The sequence below is a fragment of the Clytia hemisphaerica genome, unplaced genomic scaffold (assembly GCF_902728285.1).
Source record: "Clytia hemisphaerica strain Z4C2 unplaced genomic scaffold, Clytia hemisphaerica genome assembly, whole genome shotgun sequence".
Taxonomy (NCBI): domain Eukaryota; kingdom Metazoa; phylum Cnidaria; class Hydrozoa; order Leptothecata; family Clytiidae; genus Clytia; species Clytia hemisphaerica.
In genome coordinates this window covers 2,007,538-2,025,928 of record NW_027103414.1, presented here as the reverse complement: position 1 = coordinate 2,025,928, position 18,391 = coordinate 2,007,538, and the positions used below count along the sequence as shown (strand labels likewise).

Sequence of the window (18,391 nt, the reverse complement as noted above, 5' to 3'; positions counted from 1 at the left end):
AACCACACTGCACTTGATGGATTATAATATACTATGATACTATCTCTAACTCGAAACTTAGTAAGTGAAGTTATTATAACACTTCTCTAAAATATAGTTTACTTTTCTGGTATCGAAAACATAACTATTGTTTCATGGAGGGCTGGTTGTAAATATGACCAATAATAAGGCAGGCGTATTCAGCTTTCAACAAAGCAGTTTAGAAGCTGCGCAGCGTGGTCATACTGCTATCAAAATTGACGTCACTTTTTGGAAAGCTATAACATTTCATTTGACGTCAAATAAAAATAGAATGCTTTTTAAAAGTATTTTGAAAAACGAATTTCTTATCGAATCCGACCAACCTTTGAGCTAGCTGGTTCAAAGGATCGTATAGAGCGAATAAAGAGAGAAGAGAGATAAAAATAGAAGTAAATAATTGAATAAAAACAATATGAACACACAAGAAATAGAGTGTGTCTATCAAGGTTTCCGATTGGGACGGACTTTGGGCGAAGGTGCCTATGGGAAAGTTCGGTTGGCAACTTATGTCAACTTGAATGTTCCCGATGACGCTCTTGCTGCAAAGCTTCGTTCCAAGGGAACAAATAAAGTAAGTTTATTGTTTATTGATTATTAGCTCAACGCAATTGACAGTATAAGTTGTAGTCTCGGCTCGCTTACCAAAGCCCAACTATATGCGGATTTCTGACTAATGAAATAATTGGCTGACCCGATTTAAAGTGAATACATTTTGATAATATTTCGTGTTCACAATTAACGTTCCTGAATACTACTAGGATAAGGACTATCGTTTCCAATAATAAGGCTTTGGCTAACTTTCATCATCTTTAGACATAATTGTTATAGGAAATTCTTAAGTACGGTTTTCTCCATCATTCTTTAGGTGGCCATTAAGATCATGCCACGAGAAAACAAACACCTTATCCGTAAGGAGTACAAAGCTATGCTTAGAGCGAAGACATCGTCCAATGTCGTAAGTGAATGTTTTTTATCATTTTCTAAATCTAAACCTAGGCGAATCACAGCCACCGTGCGTTTATATAAAAGACTGAACGTTTTGTACGAGTGGTAGTTACGATTTCCAATAAATCAATATTTATTGGAGTGAAATTATAAACATAATCGCACGATGAGTTATTTTTTCTCATTTGGCGCCCCTTCAAAGAGAGCAATTAATCGTTAATTGCATTCTGTAGAGAGCAATTAATCGTTAATCACACTCTTCGATCCCGCGCCAATATTTACTAAATCGATTTTAATGTTTTCTCTTACATTTTTTTTTCATCGAACGTTTTAATTGAATTCGAAATTTATTTTATGAGAAAGAAAATCCATGAATAACAATAAAAGAAAAACATAGAGAGAAGAGAAAATTTAAAACTTTCAGTGTAATTTCAGAAGCAGCCACCGACCTAAAATTTGCAAATATCTGTTCTGATTTGCCAGCTGGAAGGATTTCCACGAAATTAAGAACAGTTCCTCGTTTTCCAGGGGAGAAATTTTACTTCAGAACAGTTATATTTTTCCAGCTAGGAGGTAAAAAAACTTTCAGAACAGATACGAAATTACCAGGCGATTGATTTTACGCGAGATAACTGTTCTTATCTACCAGGGCTGACAAAATCTTATAAGAACAGATCGCTAAATTCCAGCTTGACATTGAAGGACTTTTAAGAACAGAAGCTTAATTTCCAGCTAACAGTTCGAACAGATCCACAATTTCCAGATGTTTTGTAGAACTGATGGAGAATTTTCAGCTGCCACTCCAGGCAACCACATTCAGGACTTCTTTGAAATTCCCTCAGAACAGATAGGAAATTCTTAGACACCTTATTTATAAATATAAGATATCAAACTATTTTTTTCATAAGAACAGATCATATTTTTCCAGCTGGTCCCAATCTTCAGTAGAACAGATCATATTTTTCCATCTGGTCCAAATCTTCAGTAGAACAGACCATATTTTTCCAGCTGGTCCCAATCTTCAGTAGAACAGACCACTTTTTTCCAGCAGACTTTTTTCTTTAGTTCGCTAAGAACAGACCGCCATATCCAGCTGGAACGTGCCTTCAGAACAGATATTTTGAAGTCCCCCTTCGGTGGATGCTTTCGTAATTTACTTTCCTAACGGGGAAAAAGTAGTGAAACCCATTGTGCGATTAGCTCGTAATCACATAATAACTCGTACAATTCGAAAATTGCACTCGTGATTTCTTTGTTTCGAATTTTCCTCGTCCTTTCGGACTCGGAAAATTAATAACAAAAAAATCACTCGTGTAATTATTCTCGAATTGTACTCGTTATCATGTGATTACATATACGAATTTTACCCGAAAGTTTGTCCCGTTAAATTGGCTAGCTTGAAAATCACACTTTATATTTATTCATAATCTCCAGGTTGAAGTTTACACCAAATTTGACGGAAAAAAGAATTCCTACATAGTAATGGAATATTGTCACAATGGTGATTTAAGCCATTACTTATCTCCTGCTCCATTCGTTGAGGAGCAAAAAGCAAAGGAATTATTCAAAATCATCCTCAAAGGTGTCAACGAATGTCATCAACCCATGGTGAATCCCACCTTGCATATCCGCACTTCATCTCATAATTTTTCGGCAGCTAAACCAACAAAATTACCTAAAACAATCTATGATTTTAAGAAAATTCTTTTGAACAGTTTAATGAATGCAATACTCCGCAATAAGTTCATCCATTTGAGCTTTTCATAGACCTTATTTGACATTTTGCAGAATTCTTTTTATAAATCTATTTCCTTTGCTTTTAGACTTTGGAGTCTCCGAATTCTTTGGAGATGGTCTTTTGAGTAGCTACTGTGGGACAGCGTCTTACATGGCACCTGAAATGATTCGAGGTTATCTTGGAGACCACATCCGCTATGATGGCACAAAGTCAGACAATTGGAGTCTGTAAGTTTATTTTAAATTTGACAATTTGACAATTCTACTACTTTTTCGTGCCATTTCTTCTTAGTGGACCATTTTATAAGAGGGTCGATTTTAACAATAACCTAAGACCAATTAAAAAAATGCCCCTTCTTAGTGTTTAAATATAGTAAGCGTACTTTGAGAATTTTAAAAACATCAAGCCTGAAAATCATCATGAAAATAAAAATAGAAGAGTTTGAACCAAAATTTACTGGTTCCTTATTTAAATTTACTATTTTTTTTAGCGGTATCATCCTGTTTGAACTGCTGACTGGTAAGCGACCATATCCAGCATTCGAATGGAGAATACTGAGCAACTTGATTGAAAAAAAAAGTTTCGAGGAGAGACTACCAGTAGAAATTTCGTTGTCCCAAGGTAAACACAAACAATTCTTTTTCTTTCTTTTGAGGCTCACCTAGGCTCTGTAAGGACACACAAGAAAAACGTTAACCACATTTATAGTATACGCCCGATTGAAACGCGTCTGAGCATGGACCACGGCGTTCTGAGGAACTTTTTGGTGATATCTAATCTACAAGAAAACAAGCGTTTGCCAACACTTCTAAATTGCAAACAAAATAAATACGTTTGGCAAACGCTCGGTGTTTTTGGTGTTTTTCAGTGAAAAGAATGCGTTATATCAAGAATTCAGAGTCTATAGGCAAGGGTGTTCAAAATGATCAAAAAAATACATTGTGTTTTCATTTTTTTAATTTCAGAATGTCTTCATCTCCTTGGTCGCCTTTTGGAGAAAGATCCAAAACAAAGAGCAAACCTTGGAGGAAGTTCTGAGACATCCTTGGTTGACAGCGAAAAAAAACGAGACGAGAAAGTTGCACAAAATCAAGAAGTGCAAACAGCAAAATTAGTAGCAGAAGAACAAGTCACAAGACCGTCTCAAGATGTTCGTGTTTAAGAATGGGAACAACAAGAAGATAAATATTTGCATTATCAATGGACGACAAGACAACATCACTAAAATCTACCCAAACGGCCACCACTTCCAGCCATCCGAGTGGTGGGAATAAGTCCATTAGTAACCCCATTCCATATAAAACATAACATCAAAATATAAAAAACAAAATACCATCAAAATTTTTGATTTTTTGTTAATATTTATTTGGCCAAAATTCTGTCCCCGCGTTGGGAAGCTACACAATTTTAGTCCCACTTGGAGATTGACTTTGTTGTCATTCCAATTCAACTGGGGATCAATTTGAATGGAAAAAAAAACACTCCAAAACCATCCTCCCCACTGGTTTTTTGACCATAGTATACAATATAATTCATGTATATATAAAATAAAAATTTCCACCCCCACTGTGGGAAAAATTTCCATCGTGAGACAGTGTTTTAGTGAAGTAGTCAAGAAGAAAGGAAGATAACTTCAATTTGCTTAAATAAAATGTTTGGAACTGAAAATAATGAGGGTACCTGATAAAGCGTTGATATCAAGCACGCCACAATAATCCCCTGTGCACTGACTCTCGTCTTGTGCTCTACAAATGAGAAAAAAAGAACAATTGTAACAGTCAATTAGCCTTCGGTGACCACATTTCAAGAGTCTCAAAAAAATATCTTTACAGCATTTAGGCTAACCTATTTATGACATGTGCCACTGCATGCAATGTCTTCCGATATTACATCACTGATTGGTTGTAAGTGAAGTAAAATCAGTCAATACGTCACTTTCAACCAATCAGCTGATGGTTCCGTGGAAGACATTGCAACGGTGCATATCATGAATTTGCCTTAGAACCACAAATTTGATAGAAATTCAAAGTGCCTTTCAGTCCTTATTGGCAAGTTTGAGAACCTGAACTTCACTGCATTTTGAAGAGAAAAGTGAGAGAAAGAAAGACTTACTTCAAAGCTAGATGCATAGCAACAGACGGGTTATTAGTGATGTGATTTAACATGTTGGCATCACTTTCTCTGAAAAAAAAAGGTAATTAAGTAAGTCTACGACCGCAATTGGAGGCGACCCGAAGGCTCCTCTTTCAATAGCTGTCTACCCGAAGGTAGGGGAGGGCACCAATCTTTTTCCCTGGATTGCTCCACTTACCCTTGATCCTTCTCTTAATTGCTGAACATCAAGCAGAGAGGTATCAAGTACCATTTTGGGAATCTTTGGCATGACCCAGCTGGGGGTTGAACCCACAACCTTGCGCACCGTAGGCGGATGTTCTACCATTGCATATTTTTGTCCGAACCAAAACGATTATCGCGTTGGCTTGAAAAACTTTGCTCTAAAAATGGAGGAAAAAATTCCGAAAAATGCACCAAAGAGGTCGATTTTATACTTAAATTCAGCAAAAAAAATTAGACGTCAGGTGGTTTCTTGACGAGAAAAAAAAATTTCGTTATTAAAAGGATCTTACTTTGCAAATAATGATGACGGGTTACTTGCATAATCCAAAGCATATCTGAAAGAATGAAAAGTAATACAATTTAATTAGGACCATATTGGGGGAGATCCGTTGGTACGCATAACGTTCTTTCAACGTCCATACTTAGATGTTGTAAACATTGAATGGATGTAGGATGTAGGATATAAAACCTAAATTACACGGCCCGTATGGTTTTCATACAAATGATGGATTAGAAGTAACTTTACAACCAAGATCCGAAAAAATGTAAAGCGCGAATACAAAGAAAGTTCACCATCAGTAATACTTGTTTACCCAGAAAGGCAAAATATTGATCTACAGCCATTAGCTATATCTCATTGGCTAAAACAGCTAAAAATCAACCTTGTTTCCAGCGTAGACATGTTTTAAGCCTGTTTCGAAATTGTACCCTGCAAAGATGTGGAATATTAGAAACTCACTTGAAAGCGATTTTGCGTTGATGAGCAAGGAGCTGGTCATCCAATGGATTGTCAGGGTCTCTCTCCAACAATGGACGTAACACTTTCTTATTGAACAGCTCAAATACATCCTGGTAGGGAAGATCAAAATTTATGTCATTTACGAGATGCATGAAAAGTGTTTTCAACAGAGGGTGTCGTCTCGGCAAGCAGCGGGTACGGGTATGCACAGCTTTTAACGACTTTTGAACATTATAGAAGTCCTATCTAAAGGTCGTGAAGTTTTTGTAATCTTATTGTTATCTGCTGAAATGAGTCAGGAATCTCTCAAATTCAGTTTTTTTACAATGTGAAGAAGCTTGTTGTTTTAGATGCTTGAAACAACCCCCTCGCTCGAAACCCTAATTCGTCTCCAGTGATAATAATGCTCTCAAATTTTATTTTATCTAACTTCACACTATCAGCATTGAACATTTTAAGTTCTTAATAAAGAATATTAAGTGAAGGCCAAATTCGTCAAAGAAAGCTATATTCAAACACCAGTGACATAAAAGAGTGACCAAGTGGTCAAAAGCGTCAGCGAAACAGTCAAGGGTTTCCCTGTTCCAACCCCCTCTCCTTCCCAAGTTCAGTTCAGTTCAGTTCATAGATAGCCAACCCATCTGGCCTTGATCCAGTGACAAAGCATTCGAAGTACTATATATAAAAATCCTAAATTACAGGGCTATTCACTCAAAAATAGACCCTATCTATCTAAAAATACCCTTCATTTTATTTTCACTTGTATCAATAATGGATGGGAAATTCTCATAGGGGCACTCGGAAAACGGTTTATGAATCAAATAAATGAATCAGAGTTCTTACTCCAAAAAACCCATGTCCATGAACACCAATGATCTCCTCGATACCAGCAACCATGTATCCCAGTGTCTAAAAGAAAATGTCATTGTGATAAAATAGACTACAGTACCATATTATATATTGACGCTTTTATTGACGATTTTCAAGAGGAATTGGATTTTCATCGAATAATGGAATGTATCGAATAGCAGAACGTCGAATAAGAGAGCGTCAATTGTATTGTTAGTTTGACTGAGTTAATTGGGACCGAATGTGAATTTGGTTTATTGGTGAATATCAAAAGTGGAATTCCTAAAAAAACTAGCAAGTTCTAAAAACAGCGTAATATTACACGAAACGGAACGTGAGAATTAGCGAATTTCAATTTTTTCTAAAGTTGACAACTTACCCTATCATTAAGTGCTTCAGCCATACTTTTGACACGCTTCTCCGATCGCCTTACACCCAAAAAGTCTACCAGCTTTTTTATCGTCGTACCCTATAAAGAACAAAGCAAGTTTATGTATCCGAGATAAATCGAAGAAGACAGTATAAAGCAAAGTTGACATGTTGCCGAAATCACCGTCCACTTTGCTCGATGGATGGCGATATAGAGCCTTACATCAATTACCGACTTTGTTTATCGTCGTCTTCACTTACCGACCGCCCTCCATATTCTCCGATACATAACCTTGGTGATGTTGTTGATGAGACCGTCTGATAAAATATTACTTATCACAATTTAGTTTAAGAGTCAGGAATGACCAGACGACTTCGGACGACAAATCCTAACTAAGGGATCTTCGACAAAAAACTTTCGAATTTTTTATCGGCATTGGGCCGATAAGGGGGTGGGGGGGTCCAACTACATACCGATAAAAAAACAAGTATTGAGACGAAAATCCTTTCAGCTAATTTCTTTCTGATTTCGTCCACAAACTCCACTGAAAGCATATTATTTCACTTTCTTTCACCTTTGCGCGCAAATTCGCAACTTTAAAAGTACAGTTTTGAAATAGCTTTGATAAAAAACTCTTTTTTCATTGGCCAGCGTGCTGCCTTTTACTTCGAAATGTTGCGACTTCATCCCGTCATTTTAACTTTCGTTTTGATTAACAATATCAATGCGGGTATGAACAAACTCAATGTTGGTGCACAAATAGACAAAAATTTAATGATGACGGGTGGGAAGCACAGATATCTGTAAAGCCCGAAGGGCTAGATTTGCGGCTTTTATCAAAAAGTGAAGCTCATCTTTGGAAGGATTTCCTACCAGAGTCACGTGACTAAAATATGCAATTTCACCGGTTTGAGAGATGTGAAATAGCGTTTGCCGCCTACGTTTTTTGATCTCGCGCTCCGAAAACAATTAAAATGCTAGATCCTCTCCATCGGCACGAAATTTAAAAAGTCAAATTTTTGCTTCACTTTTTTTTGCTGGAGAAAGCTTAAAGTTGCCTATCTAGCCCTTCGGGCTTAGATATCTGTGGTGGGAAGGCGATGGCGGACAAGATTGGAGGAAATTGTGTTTTCGAAGATGTAAAAGTTGGATTTGAAAAATTTGGCCGATAAGAGCAAGGGGGGGAGTAGTCTAGCAAGCTAGACGACTAATTCATACATAGTAGAAATAAAGCAAAAAGTAATAAAGGGAACAATTTTAGTCGTCTAGAAACCTTTGTGCACAAACTCCGAATAAAAGAAAAGTGTCAATATTTGCAATTATAATTTTTTCCCGCTCAAAATAATTCTTGAGAAAAACATGTGTGTGGATTTGTGTATGGAAAGTTTATCATTTGAGTTGATTTTGTTTTGAGAGTCTGTTATTGCTTGATAAATTGTTTTCTCGCTACGTAAGTTTCTGCGTAGCTAGCACCTGTATCTATAAGGCTGGAACACCGGATTCTTCCAGTCGTTTATACAAACTAAATCCCGTATTATTATTATTATTAGTATTGGTATTATTAGTATTACACGCATTATAAACGACTCCAGTCTAGGGGGGAGGGGGTCTGAAGCTTATCGGCCCAATGCCGATAAAAAAATCGAAAGTTTTTTGTCGAAGACCCCTAACCCAGTGCATGAATTAGATATCCACTCACTTTCTTATTCAGAGTTAAATTGTCCATGTAGTTATACAACTTTTTTATAAGCAAAATCTTATAAGAACACGAACACGAAAAGTTGCCAAAACCTGCGAACAAATTAGGAGCCTCAGATTTCACAAATTACTTAGAAAGTACTGAATTTACAAGATTGTAGCATATTTAAACCTATTTTAACCCAGTTTGAAAGTGAAAAAACTAAGCTTACTAAGAACATCGTAAGAACATTTGAACATTTGGGCCGGAAGATTTCAAACAATTAAGAATAGCCCAGCCTGAGCCAAAAATTATACTGCTTCTTATAACAAAAAGCGTGTATTCCATGGCATTTCATACCTGAATGAACGTGGTGAACATGACCACGGTGATGGTCGTAGTGACAATGGTTCTTGTAAACATTTTGTCTGGTGATTTGATAAGGATGGCCAAGGAGAATGCAACGGCTCCTCTGAGACCACCATAACTCTACAGAGTGATTGATAGAGGATTGATAGACATATTGTTAAAAATTCCCTTTTCAAGGTGTTTTTTACATTTTTCGAAAAGTGAATTTTGACTTGAAGTTTTGAACTATTGGATCAATTTAAAAAGTAATAGCTCAAATTTAAAGTTAGGATCTACTTTTTGAATATCAAAACTCCAAGCACTTTGGGGCATTTTGTTCGGTATCAAGCATGTGCTAGATATCGTGCTTTTGCTGAAAAGTGTGCCGAGGTTAGGTAGGAAATCCTACCTAAGTCACGTGACATTACAATAGAATTTCAGCGCTTGATCAATCAGAAGCTTCGCGGGTTTTCGAAAACAATAGCAGCAATATATTTTTGCGATATTCACTTTTTTTTTGCTTGGAAGAACTTAAAGCACTCCGTCTAGCCGTTCGGGCTTTATAAATCTATGGTCTCAAGACCTCTTCGTGGGTCACCCGGTATATACCAGATAAAACTTTAAAATGATTTCCACAAAGAACTTAATTCCACCGAATGGGAATTCTCGGGAAACAGACATTTTGAAATAAACTTTAATTTCAGTGTATCCTTGCAAACTACTTCCATAAAAAAATCTTACCATAATAAATTGTTCAACTTTCTTGACTTTTTCTAAACGACCAAATTTGTTGGCAATGAAGGTCAACATGGCGACACCTAAAGAATTTTTTTATAAAAAGATAAAAATTAAAAAAAGCGAGTAATTCTTTTAGGAAAATATTATTTTACCTTATTTTTCTGCCCTTCTTACGCCGTCTCTGAGTAAAAGCCGGCTCTGTTATGCGGCACTTACTCCGCCACAAAAAACGCTAATACGGGCCATTGTAAAAAGGACCAAATAAGATAATTACACAACCCCTTTTTAGATCCTGTATCTCACATAAGTAATGTGTAAAAAATTCCCTCAAGGTATACTTAAAATACTCAAACTTAGCTTGCATCATATCTCGTTTCACCTCGGTTATATACTCGTTTAAAAGTACAAACTTTCTATATTTTTGTAAGACACAACAATTAGGTTAAAATGAGTAGAGAGTATGTATGTGAACAGGTTTTTCTCTTACAATAAAGTCTTTACAAGTCAAAGTAGCATCTCTTAGAGTAGGAAAAAAAAGTTTCAAAACAAGTCTCGCTATAATGAAAACTTTTCAAAAAATCATCCCTGAAGAGGTCTTTATCCGTTATTGTCTCAATAACTAACTCTCTCTTTTTACTATAATTAATAGGGTAGGTTGTCCAAAATCAAGTCTACAGTGCACACATATTTGACGTTCCCCAACCCAATGAAATTGGACGGAAATTGCTTTAGATAGAAGGCTCTTACCAATAGCTCTGAAGAGCGTGATGAAAATCAAGGTGAAAACAATAAATTCATAATTAAAATGGTGATTGTATTGGACCAGTGAAACGCCCAAAAACATGAAAATGATCGAATCAGCTGATGAGCTAAAAAGCAAAACATACAACAGAGAGTTAATATAATGAGAAAAAGGAAAGTGAGAAAATCAGAAAAAATTCGGTCGGAAATATCGACTCGTATGCTTAAGATTGCTGCAAATACCAGTGTACCATTTTTGACCACGTGCTTTAACAATTGCGTGGAATCTGGAACTTTTCCTGATTGACTTAAGCTTGCTTACATTATTCCTAGTTTAAAAAAAGGCTGTTCGACGGATAAAGCCAATCGTTTATAATGCATGTAATACTAATAATAAACACAAATAATGATACGGGATTTAGTTTATATAAACGACTGGAAGAATCCGGTGTTCCAGCCAGCCTTATAGATACCGGGCCTAGCTACGCAGAAACTTGCGTAGCGAAAAAACAATTTATCAAGCAACAACAAACTCTCAAAATAAAATCAACTCAAATGAAACATTTTTAACACACAAATCCACACACATTTTATTTTCAAGAACTTTTTTTGAGCGGGAAAAAATTTTAATTGCGATATTGACACTTTTTTGTTTGTTTGGAGTTAGTGCACAAAGGTTTCTAGACGACTAAAATTTACTTTTTTGCTTTATTTCTAATATGTCTGAATTAGTCGTCTAGCTTGCTAGACTAGATATACCATGGCTATTATACCACGGTAGAATTTTTTTTTCAACTTTTGCTTTCAAAGTTTGATTTTTTTTATCGCTCTTGTTGCATCAAAGAAATTCATTAAAATAAATCGATCGTCAATTTCATGAACAAATTTTATGATTCAAAGTAATTAAGAAAATCATTAAAAAAGAAAAACATTCGAACGTTCGATTATGGGAGTGTTTTAAGTGAAACGCTCGACTATTAACATAATTAATGTTTTGTTTTTGCCTTAGGTATATAATAAAACATATATCATAGGTTTTCGTTGGTTATTGGATTTATTAACCCTTGGTGATGTATATTCAACTCGGCTTCGCCTCGTTGAATATTACATCACCTCGGGTTAACAAATCTCAATAAACAACTTTTACCTATTGAATATCTGCTTATTATACCAATAAGTTTACTCCCAATTGTATCAAAAATATTTGAAAGCTTGATTGTAAATCAACTCAACGTTCATTTCGAGCCTCAATTTTCTAAACTTCTTTGTGGTTTCAGAAAAGACCATAGCACACAACATGCCATTTTAAATATGATCAGACAATGGCAAAGTGTTATAGCAAACAATTTAAAAGTGGGAGCGGTCTTGATTGACTTGTCGAAAGCCTTTGATTGCTTGCCTCATAATCTACTTCTTTCAAAACTCTCTGCTTACGGACTCAGTGAGAGTGCTGTTAAACTAATGCACAGTTATCTCAGCAATCGAAAGCATAGAGTTCGTGTAGGGTCACATCTAAGCTCATGGCTTGATATCTTACTTGGGGTACCTCAAGGCTCTATTCTAGGTCCTTTGTTGTTTAATATTTTTATTAATGACTTATTTTATATTATAAAAGAAATATCAAATTTTGCAGATGATAATACTTTATCATCGTCTGGCCCCAGCATAGACGATGTCAATTTAAAACTTTTGCGTCAACTACGCATAGTTCTTGATTGGTTTAAGCATTACTCAATGGTTGCAAACTCCTCAAAATTTCAACTCGTATATCCTGGCACCTTCAACACAAATCTTTTCTCTTCCGATAGAAAAAAATAACATCAAGAGTGTTGATGTTGTTAAGATTTTGGGCATAAAAATTGACAGCAGACTGTCATTCATTCCTCATATCACCGAGTTATGTAAGAAATCAAACCAAAAACTCCGGGCATTAAGAAGGGTAAGAAATTTCTTATCGGAAGACAAAGCAAAGCTTCTCGTTAACTATTATATTCTTTCACCCTTTAAATTATTGCCCACTTGTTTGGATGCTCTGTGGAAAGGGGGGGGGGGCAAATAGCCTGATTGAGAAATGCCACCACAGAGCACTTTGTGCTCTGAAAAATAAATCAATCTCGAACTATGGTACCTTATTAACTGATTGCAACTCTGTGGATATTCATGCACGAAATCTTAAACTCCTCATCACTGAAGTTTTTAAATCTACGCATGGCCTTGGGCCGCGTATTATGCATGGTATATTCACAACCTTGCAATCTCGTTATAAACTTCGTTCCGGTCATACTCTTATCTTGCAATCATATAAAACATATAACAGTGCTTTTGGAGTCAATACGTTTGTAAATTAAAAATAGTAAGTAGTAAAAATTGTAAATAGTTTTTTCGTTTTCTTTTTCTTAGGATTTTATTTTAATAGCTTTTATACAATATTTTTACGACAGTTGGACTTGATTAGAATTTATTTTTGTATTTTCTAGCGGGTTTTCACCCAACTTTAAATAAAGAATAAACAATAAAAAATTAACTTTAGGCCAAAAAAAAAAAAATGTCTTGTTTCCGGAAATGCGGGTGACGAATAAAAAAACTCACCCGGCCGGCCGCAAAATATTTATTTTTTTACATTTTTAGATTTTTCTTATACCCTTGATTTTTCTTTTTAAGGAGAAATACAAAACTTATATGTGTGTTTGCTTCGTTCGTTGATTTTCTTTTTTTTGCAGCCGGGTGCCGTTCAAAAAAAAAGTTCACCGGCCGATTTCCGGAAACAAGACATTTTTTTTTTTGGCCTTATAGCGAATTTTGTCTCAGGTCAGCAGTAGCACGGTGATAGCGACCGATCTAATACATTTTTATTTGAAATCTCTTTACGGAGGGGGCACCGAAATGCAAGGAATACCACAAAGATGCTTCTAATCAGTAATTTCGAGACCCATTTTTTCTTTTTTAAGCACTTTTTTTATCTAGCGAGCGCCAAAATACAAAATTTGCCTCCTATTCGCCCTAATCTTTAGCGAACTACCACACAATCCTGTTAGTTCAAGTGTCCAAACTTCCAACCACCACAAGGCAGCTAAACCAAGTAAAAATGAATTCTATACTTTTTAGATTTTGAGAATATTTTGAGCATTTGGACTTATAGTGCACTAGGGTATAAATATAACCAATACCTTAGAAGTTTAAGGAAATATTTGACAGTAGTGTGAGATTTTCTTGACATGTTTGACTCGACGTAAGGTTTCATAACAATACCACAGAATAATATACTGAAAAGAAAAAAAGTCGGTAAGAAGACACATAACAGTCAAATATTGCGAAAATGAGTTATACGTGTAGATATGTCTCAACTTTGGACTGGAGCGGCATTCTGGTAAATCCACGGCTTTTCTTGGTATAATGATAAATCAAAGTTACTCTATAACGATTTGGTTCAAGATATGTAAAGACACTGAGATTACCTGATAATACCAGAGAAATGGAATATCTCTGCAGTTAAATACGACATGTAAGCCATCAAGAACACGAATACAGGTTCAATCACTGTCACGAATAGAAAAAAAAAACATTTATTTGATCTTATTTCCCTTTTAAAATATTTTGGTCACTTTTCAGCGTGAATTGATTAAAATGCGAGTGGCGAGTTAGTTACTATTAAATGTACAAGTTACAACCCGCATTTTTCCATTAGCAAATCTCATTTTTATTTTCTTGAAAAGCGCAACTCGTAACTCACACATTCAGTAGTAACTTGCAACTCACATGCTTAACTCGTGACACGCATATTAAAAATCCATCTTTTCAGCAGTCTTACCCCTCGGTAAAAAACTAAAACAGTACCTATTACTTCTATCTAGAAAGTTCTCATGCAAAGCAATTGTCAGATTTAAGCTACATAAGCTAAATACCAACTATGAAGATGAAGGACGAACATGAGCGAGTTTATTAGCCTTTTGAGGGAGAAGCAGTGGCTGAAGCGATTACTTAAGGTCGGTCTTCACTTGCGCGCGCTGCGATCACATCTTTTGGCTTCAATCCTTTTTCTTTTGACCAATAACGTGGAAGCTTTGCTCGAAAACGTGCGATTGAAGCTGATTGAAGCGCGCGCAAGTGGAGACCGGCCTTTAGGAAAAACCTGCAAGATCGTGGACGGTAAAAGCGTTGATTTACCTATTTCCTCAGTGAGTCGGTAACTTGAGTTTTTTTATCAACAAAGCAGATACTCATACAGTGGCCTCTCTCTAATTCGATCTTTAAGGGACTAACATTTTTTTCTCGAATTGGAGAAAAATTCAAAATATAGAGAGCATTTTTAACTACTCTTAACTTGAGGGGGGGCAATGTTTCAAATTACAGAAAGATTCGAATTATAGAGGTTCAAATAAGAGAGAGTTGACTTCAGACAAATCTATTGGCGACGAGTAGAGAAGTTGCGACGAATTGAGAACAAAATTCACCATCACATTACCTCTGACATGTTCTGTGAATTTAGTGATGAAACTTGTCAAAAGGCCAAATATGATTCCGATTAATGTTCCGCCAAGTGATACAACAAGAAAAGAAGCGAATGCCAAACCAATCTGAGAAATAGGAAATTAGTATAACGGATTAATCTGAAACCAGCAGAAAGAGTGAGATTCATTATGAGCTAACACACTTTTCTCAAAGAACCGATAGGACTTTTTCAGCCAGTGGGGGTAAAAATAACGGAATGAAACTCGATGGAGATTGATAGTCCCTATTTATTCATGGCTGGGGATTTGAAAAATACCACAATATTTTGCAGTGAGGATTTGTTTATTCGATTACTTTCAGTTGGGAAAAAAGTGGAGTATAATTTTCTCCACTGGGGACAATATTCTGGCCAATATCTTTTTCAGTGGGAGGAGCTCCCACCGGGTCTGAGAAAAGAGGGTTAATCTGAGAAATGCGTTTTTCAAAACTGATTTTAGACTGTTTACTTGCTACAATAAAACACTTTGATGACAAAAGAATGCTTCGTACTAAACAATAGAAAGGAGAAGTCACCAGAAACATTTTTCAAACTCCAAAAACTCGATACCTGTTCTGCATTGACTGTTCCAGCAATCAAACTTTCAAACGTTCGGTAAAGTACAACAGATGCAGCATCTAAAATACAATACACTATTATATAAAAAGTTATTGTAACCTAGTAATATTTGCTTGGATCAAGATCAGGTTGACAGCTTTGCCAAAATTGGTTAAATTTCAAACTAATCTATTTCAACCCTAGAATATGTAATAGGTATAACACCCAATATTTTTTTACCATTAAGTACAGATTCGCCAAACACCAGCATGTATAAGATTTCGTGGACATGAACTTCTTCAAAAACTGCCAACACCTAAAAATAAAAATAAAAGGTTTGTTTCTCTGCGCATCTTTCCAAAAAATTTGTGAAGTGACTCCACTTGACAGGGGGAGGGGTTAACGGTGGGTGGATGTACGATATTGGTCGCCCTTCTATGAATGGAGTGGTACAATTGGAAGAAAAGTCAGAGGGAATTTTTGAGAAGTAATCCGATTAACCTTAGATCAATAAGCTCTAATACTCGTGGAAAAGCGACCGTAGTGCAGTGATGGGTATCCAACTACGATGCCCAAGGTTCAATCCCAGCCGGGTCATAGCAAAGATTCCCAAAATGGTACTTGACGCCTCTCTGCTTGATGCTCAGCAATTCAGAGAAGGATCAAGGGTAATCCAGGAGCAATCCAGGGAGAAAGAGTGAAGCCCTCCCCTACCTTAGGGTAGATAGCTATCGAAAGAGGAGCTTTCGGGTCGCCTCCGACTACGGTCGCAGATTTACTTTAATACTGTTAAAGTAGAAATAATAGTCTCAAAATAAGCGACTCCCTTTATACCATCAAAACATATCCTTTTTATTGATCATATTGGATGCTCCACATTCAGAACAAATAGAAAGATATACGAGGGTTCTACGCTTTGTCAAACAACTATTTTGTGCAAATGAAAATACGGATAAAATATCTTACGGCTACGGGATCAACGGCAGAGATGAGCGAACCAAACAAAAGCCCTTGAAGCAGACTGATGTCGAAACCCGCAACTCCCGATATTCCCCATAAAGCAAGACCTAAAAAAAAGAGTATGATTTATGTCCCCTTTCATTTTAGGCTTGGCTGCTTAAAAACAGCAAAACAGGAAAATTTAACTCTGAAACGTTACGTCTCGTTGTCTGTTCAGACATTGCGGTTCCACATCGTACACAAACAGTTCTGAAAACAAAAGGATCGAATCGGTTTCGCTCCACTATGTTCACCAAGATGAAAGTGCTCCGTTCTCATGCTTCTAAACGCTTTTAAACCAATATAAAAAGTTTCTATCCGTAAACGAATATCATATCAGAGTGATACAAAACCGTTAAATCGGAACGCAGTTTTAAAGGAATAAAACAGATTAAACATATAACAAAGCTTACCAACTGCAAATGTGTTGAATATCGTTCCCTAAAATGTAACCGAAAAAACATGAGAAAATATTATTTCGCAGCAAAAAGGTTGCTGGTATTCTCATTCGACAGAAACTGTTCATAAAACTGCATCGTCATATACCTTTTGCTATGTCTAATACAATAAGTTAAAGTCTATTCACGATAAGTGTGCACTCTTTTTTCTTTTACCTATAACTTTTGAAGGAATTCTTCAATCTTTATAAATTTGGTATCATTCGAAAGATATTAGTGAGTGGAACAATTTGAAATAAAAAAATCTTTAAAATAATTCTAAAAATGAAGATGAAAACGAAGAAGAAAATGATCTTGTAGAAAAGTGCTATAACTTTCATTTTCACTGGAGAAATTCTTTGATCTTAGGAGATCATCACTGTGAAGAAATTTCATTAAAATATTTATTCAATATAAAGTTATGATACAAAGTTAATAAGTGATTGACCCCAAAAAACAGCAAAAAACTGCAGAAAACAGCGTTTTTAGACGTCAATCAGCTTATAACTTTGTTTGATATCTTTTGACTGAATGATTATTTTTGAGAATTTTTTTCACAGTGATGACGTTCGATGATTAAGGATTCACTTCAGTAAAAATGATAGTTATAGCACTTTTCTACAAGATCTTCATTTTTTTCTTCTTCATTTTCATCTTCATTTTTATAATATTTTTAAAGTTTTTTTTATTTCAAATTGTTCCACTCACTAATATCTTTCCAATGATACCAAATTTATAAAGATTGAAGAATTCCTTCAAAAGTTATAGGTAAAAGAAAAAAGAGTGCACACTTATCGTGAATAGACTTTAGTTAACCCTTTCCGTACTTTCAATTTTATTTATTTGAAGGCATGAGAGATTTCACTATTTTTATAATTTTACATCTATGAACTCCAAGCTGCTACACTCCGCGTACTGTATATAGTATTTATATTTCCGATAGTTTTCAGAAAAATCAAGTTGAAAGCAATGGTGCAATCCTGTCACTCATGTCTTCATATGCCGAAATCTGGTAAATGAGTCCAAACTTCATTTTTCGCCGCGGTAAATAAGTCGAACCCTTAGAAAACCACCCGACAGGAGAATGCCATGTCTTTGTAATTATAAAACAAAACCGTATTCATTTCATTGACTTTACACCCGAGGTCATGGAAAAAATCTTTAAACAGTTTGTATCCGACCTCGTGCCCCTATATACTAGGGTTTACGACGTATTTGATGGACGCCGAATAAACAGAGAATATACTGTGTACGAGATTGTTTGTATCCTTGAGTGGGAAACACGTTTATAGGAAAATAAAAAAATTACATACAAACACGGCATAAAGAAGAATTGTGCCAATATTTGCCACAAATGTATGGGTTGGCATGAAATAACCGGCATCTAGGATGATTCTGAAACAAAGG

General features: G+C 35.7%; 2 protein-coding genes across 2 annotated transcripts in view; one reads left to right on the top strand and one right to left on the bottom strand.

The window, feature by feature from the left end:
- LOC136797463 (sodium/hydrogen exchanger 3-like) overlaps window positions 1-18,391 on the bottom strand; it is a 34,396-nt gene that overhangs the window by 1,935 nt on the left and 14,070 nt on the right. The window contains exons 6-23 of the mRNA XM_067054038.1: window positions 18,298-18,379; window positions 16,961-16,988; window positions 16,515-16,615; window positions 15,789-15,864; window positions 15,561-15,628; window positions 14,967-15,078; window positions 13,960-14,041; window positions 13,672-13,767; window positions 10,511-10,632; window positions 9,767-9,843; window positions 9,038-9,166; window positions 7,260-7,316; window positions 7,009-7,098; window positions 6,624-6,689; window positions 5,781-5,890; window positions 5,332-5,376; window positions 4,817-4,885; window positions 4,385-4,449 (exon numbers count right to left, since the gene is read on the bottom strand). Of these exons, the coding sequence (XP_066910139.1) occupies window positions 4,385-4,449; window positions 4,817-4,885; window positions 5,332-5,376; window positions 5,781-5,890; window positions 6,624-6,689; window positions 7,009-7,098; window positions 7,260-7,316; window positions 9,038-9,166; window positions 9,767-9,843; window positions 10,511-10,632; window positions 13,672-13,767; window positions 13,960-14,041; window positions 14,967-15,078; window positions 15,561-15,628; window positions 15,789-15,864; window positions 16,515-16,615; window positions 16,961-16,988; window positions 18,298-18,379 (1,475 nt within the window). The remainder of the gene's footprint in view (window positions 1-4,384; window positions 4,450-4,816; window positions 4,886-5,331; window positions 5,377-5,780; window positions 5,891-6,623; window positions 6,690-7,008; window positions 7,099-7,259; window positions 7,317-9,037; window positions 9,167-9,766; window positions 9,844-10,510; window positions 10,633-13,671; window positions 13,768-13,959; window positions 14,042-14,966; window positions 15,079-15,560; window positions 15,629-15,788; window positions 15,865-16,514; window positions 16,616-16,960; window positions 16,989-18,297; window positions 18,380-18,391) is intronic.
- On the top strand, window positions 169-3,866 carry LOC136797440 (uncharacterized). Its single transcript, XM_067054015.1, has 6 exons — window positions 169-592; window positions 887-976; window positions 2,401-2,548; window positions 2,790-2,931; window positions 3,195-3,223; window positions 3,670-3,866. Exons 1-6 carry the CDS (start codon window positions 434-436, stop codon window positions 3,864-3,866), a joined length of 765 nt encoding a protein of 254 aa, XP_066910116.1. The 5' UTR covers window positions 169-433.

Coding starts and splice junctions, on each gene's coding strand:
- LOC136797440 (XM_067054015.1), top strand. CDS start 434: ATGAACACACAAGAAATAGAGTGTGTCTATCAAGGTTTCCGATTGGGA. Junction 593..886: donor GTTCCAAGGGAACAAATAAA/GTAAGTTTATTG, acceptor ATCATTCTTTAG/GTGGCCATTAAGATCATGCC. Junction 2,549..2,789: donor ATTCAAAATCATCCTCAAAG/GTGTCAACGAAT, acceptor CTTTGCTTTTAG/ACTTTGGAGTCTCCGAATTC.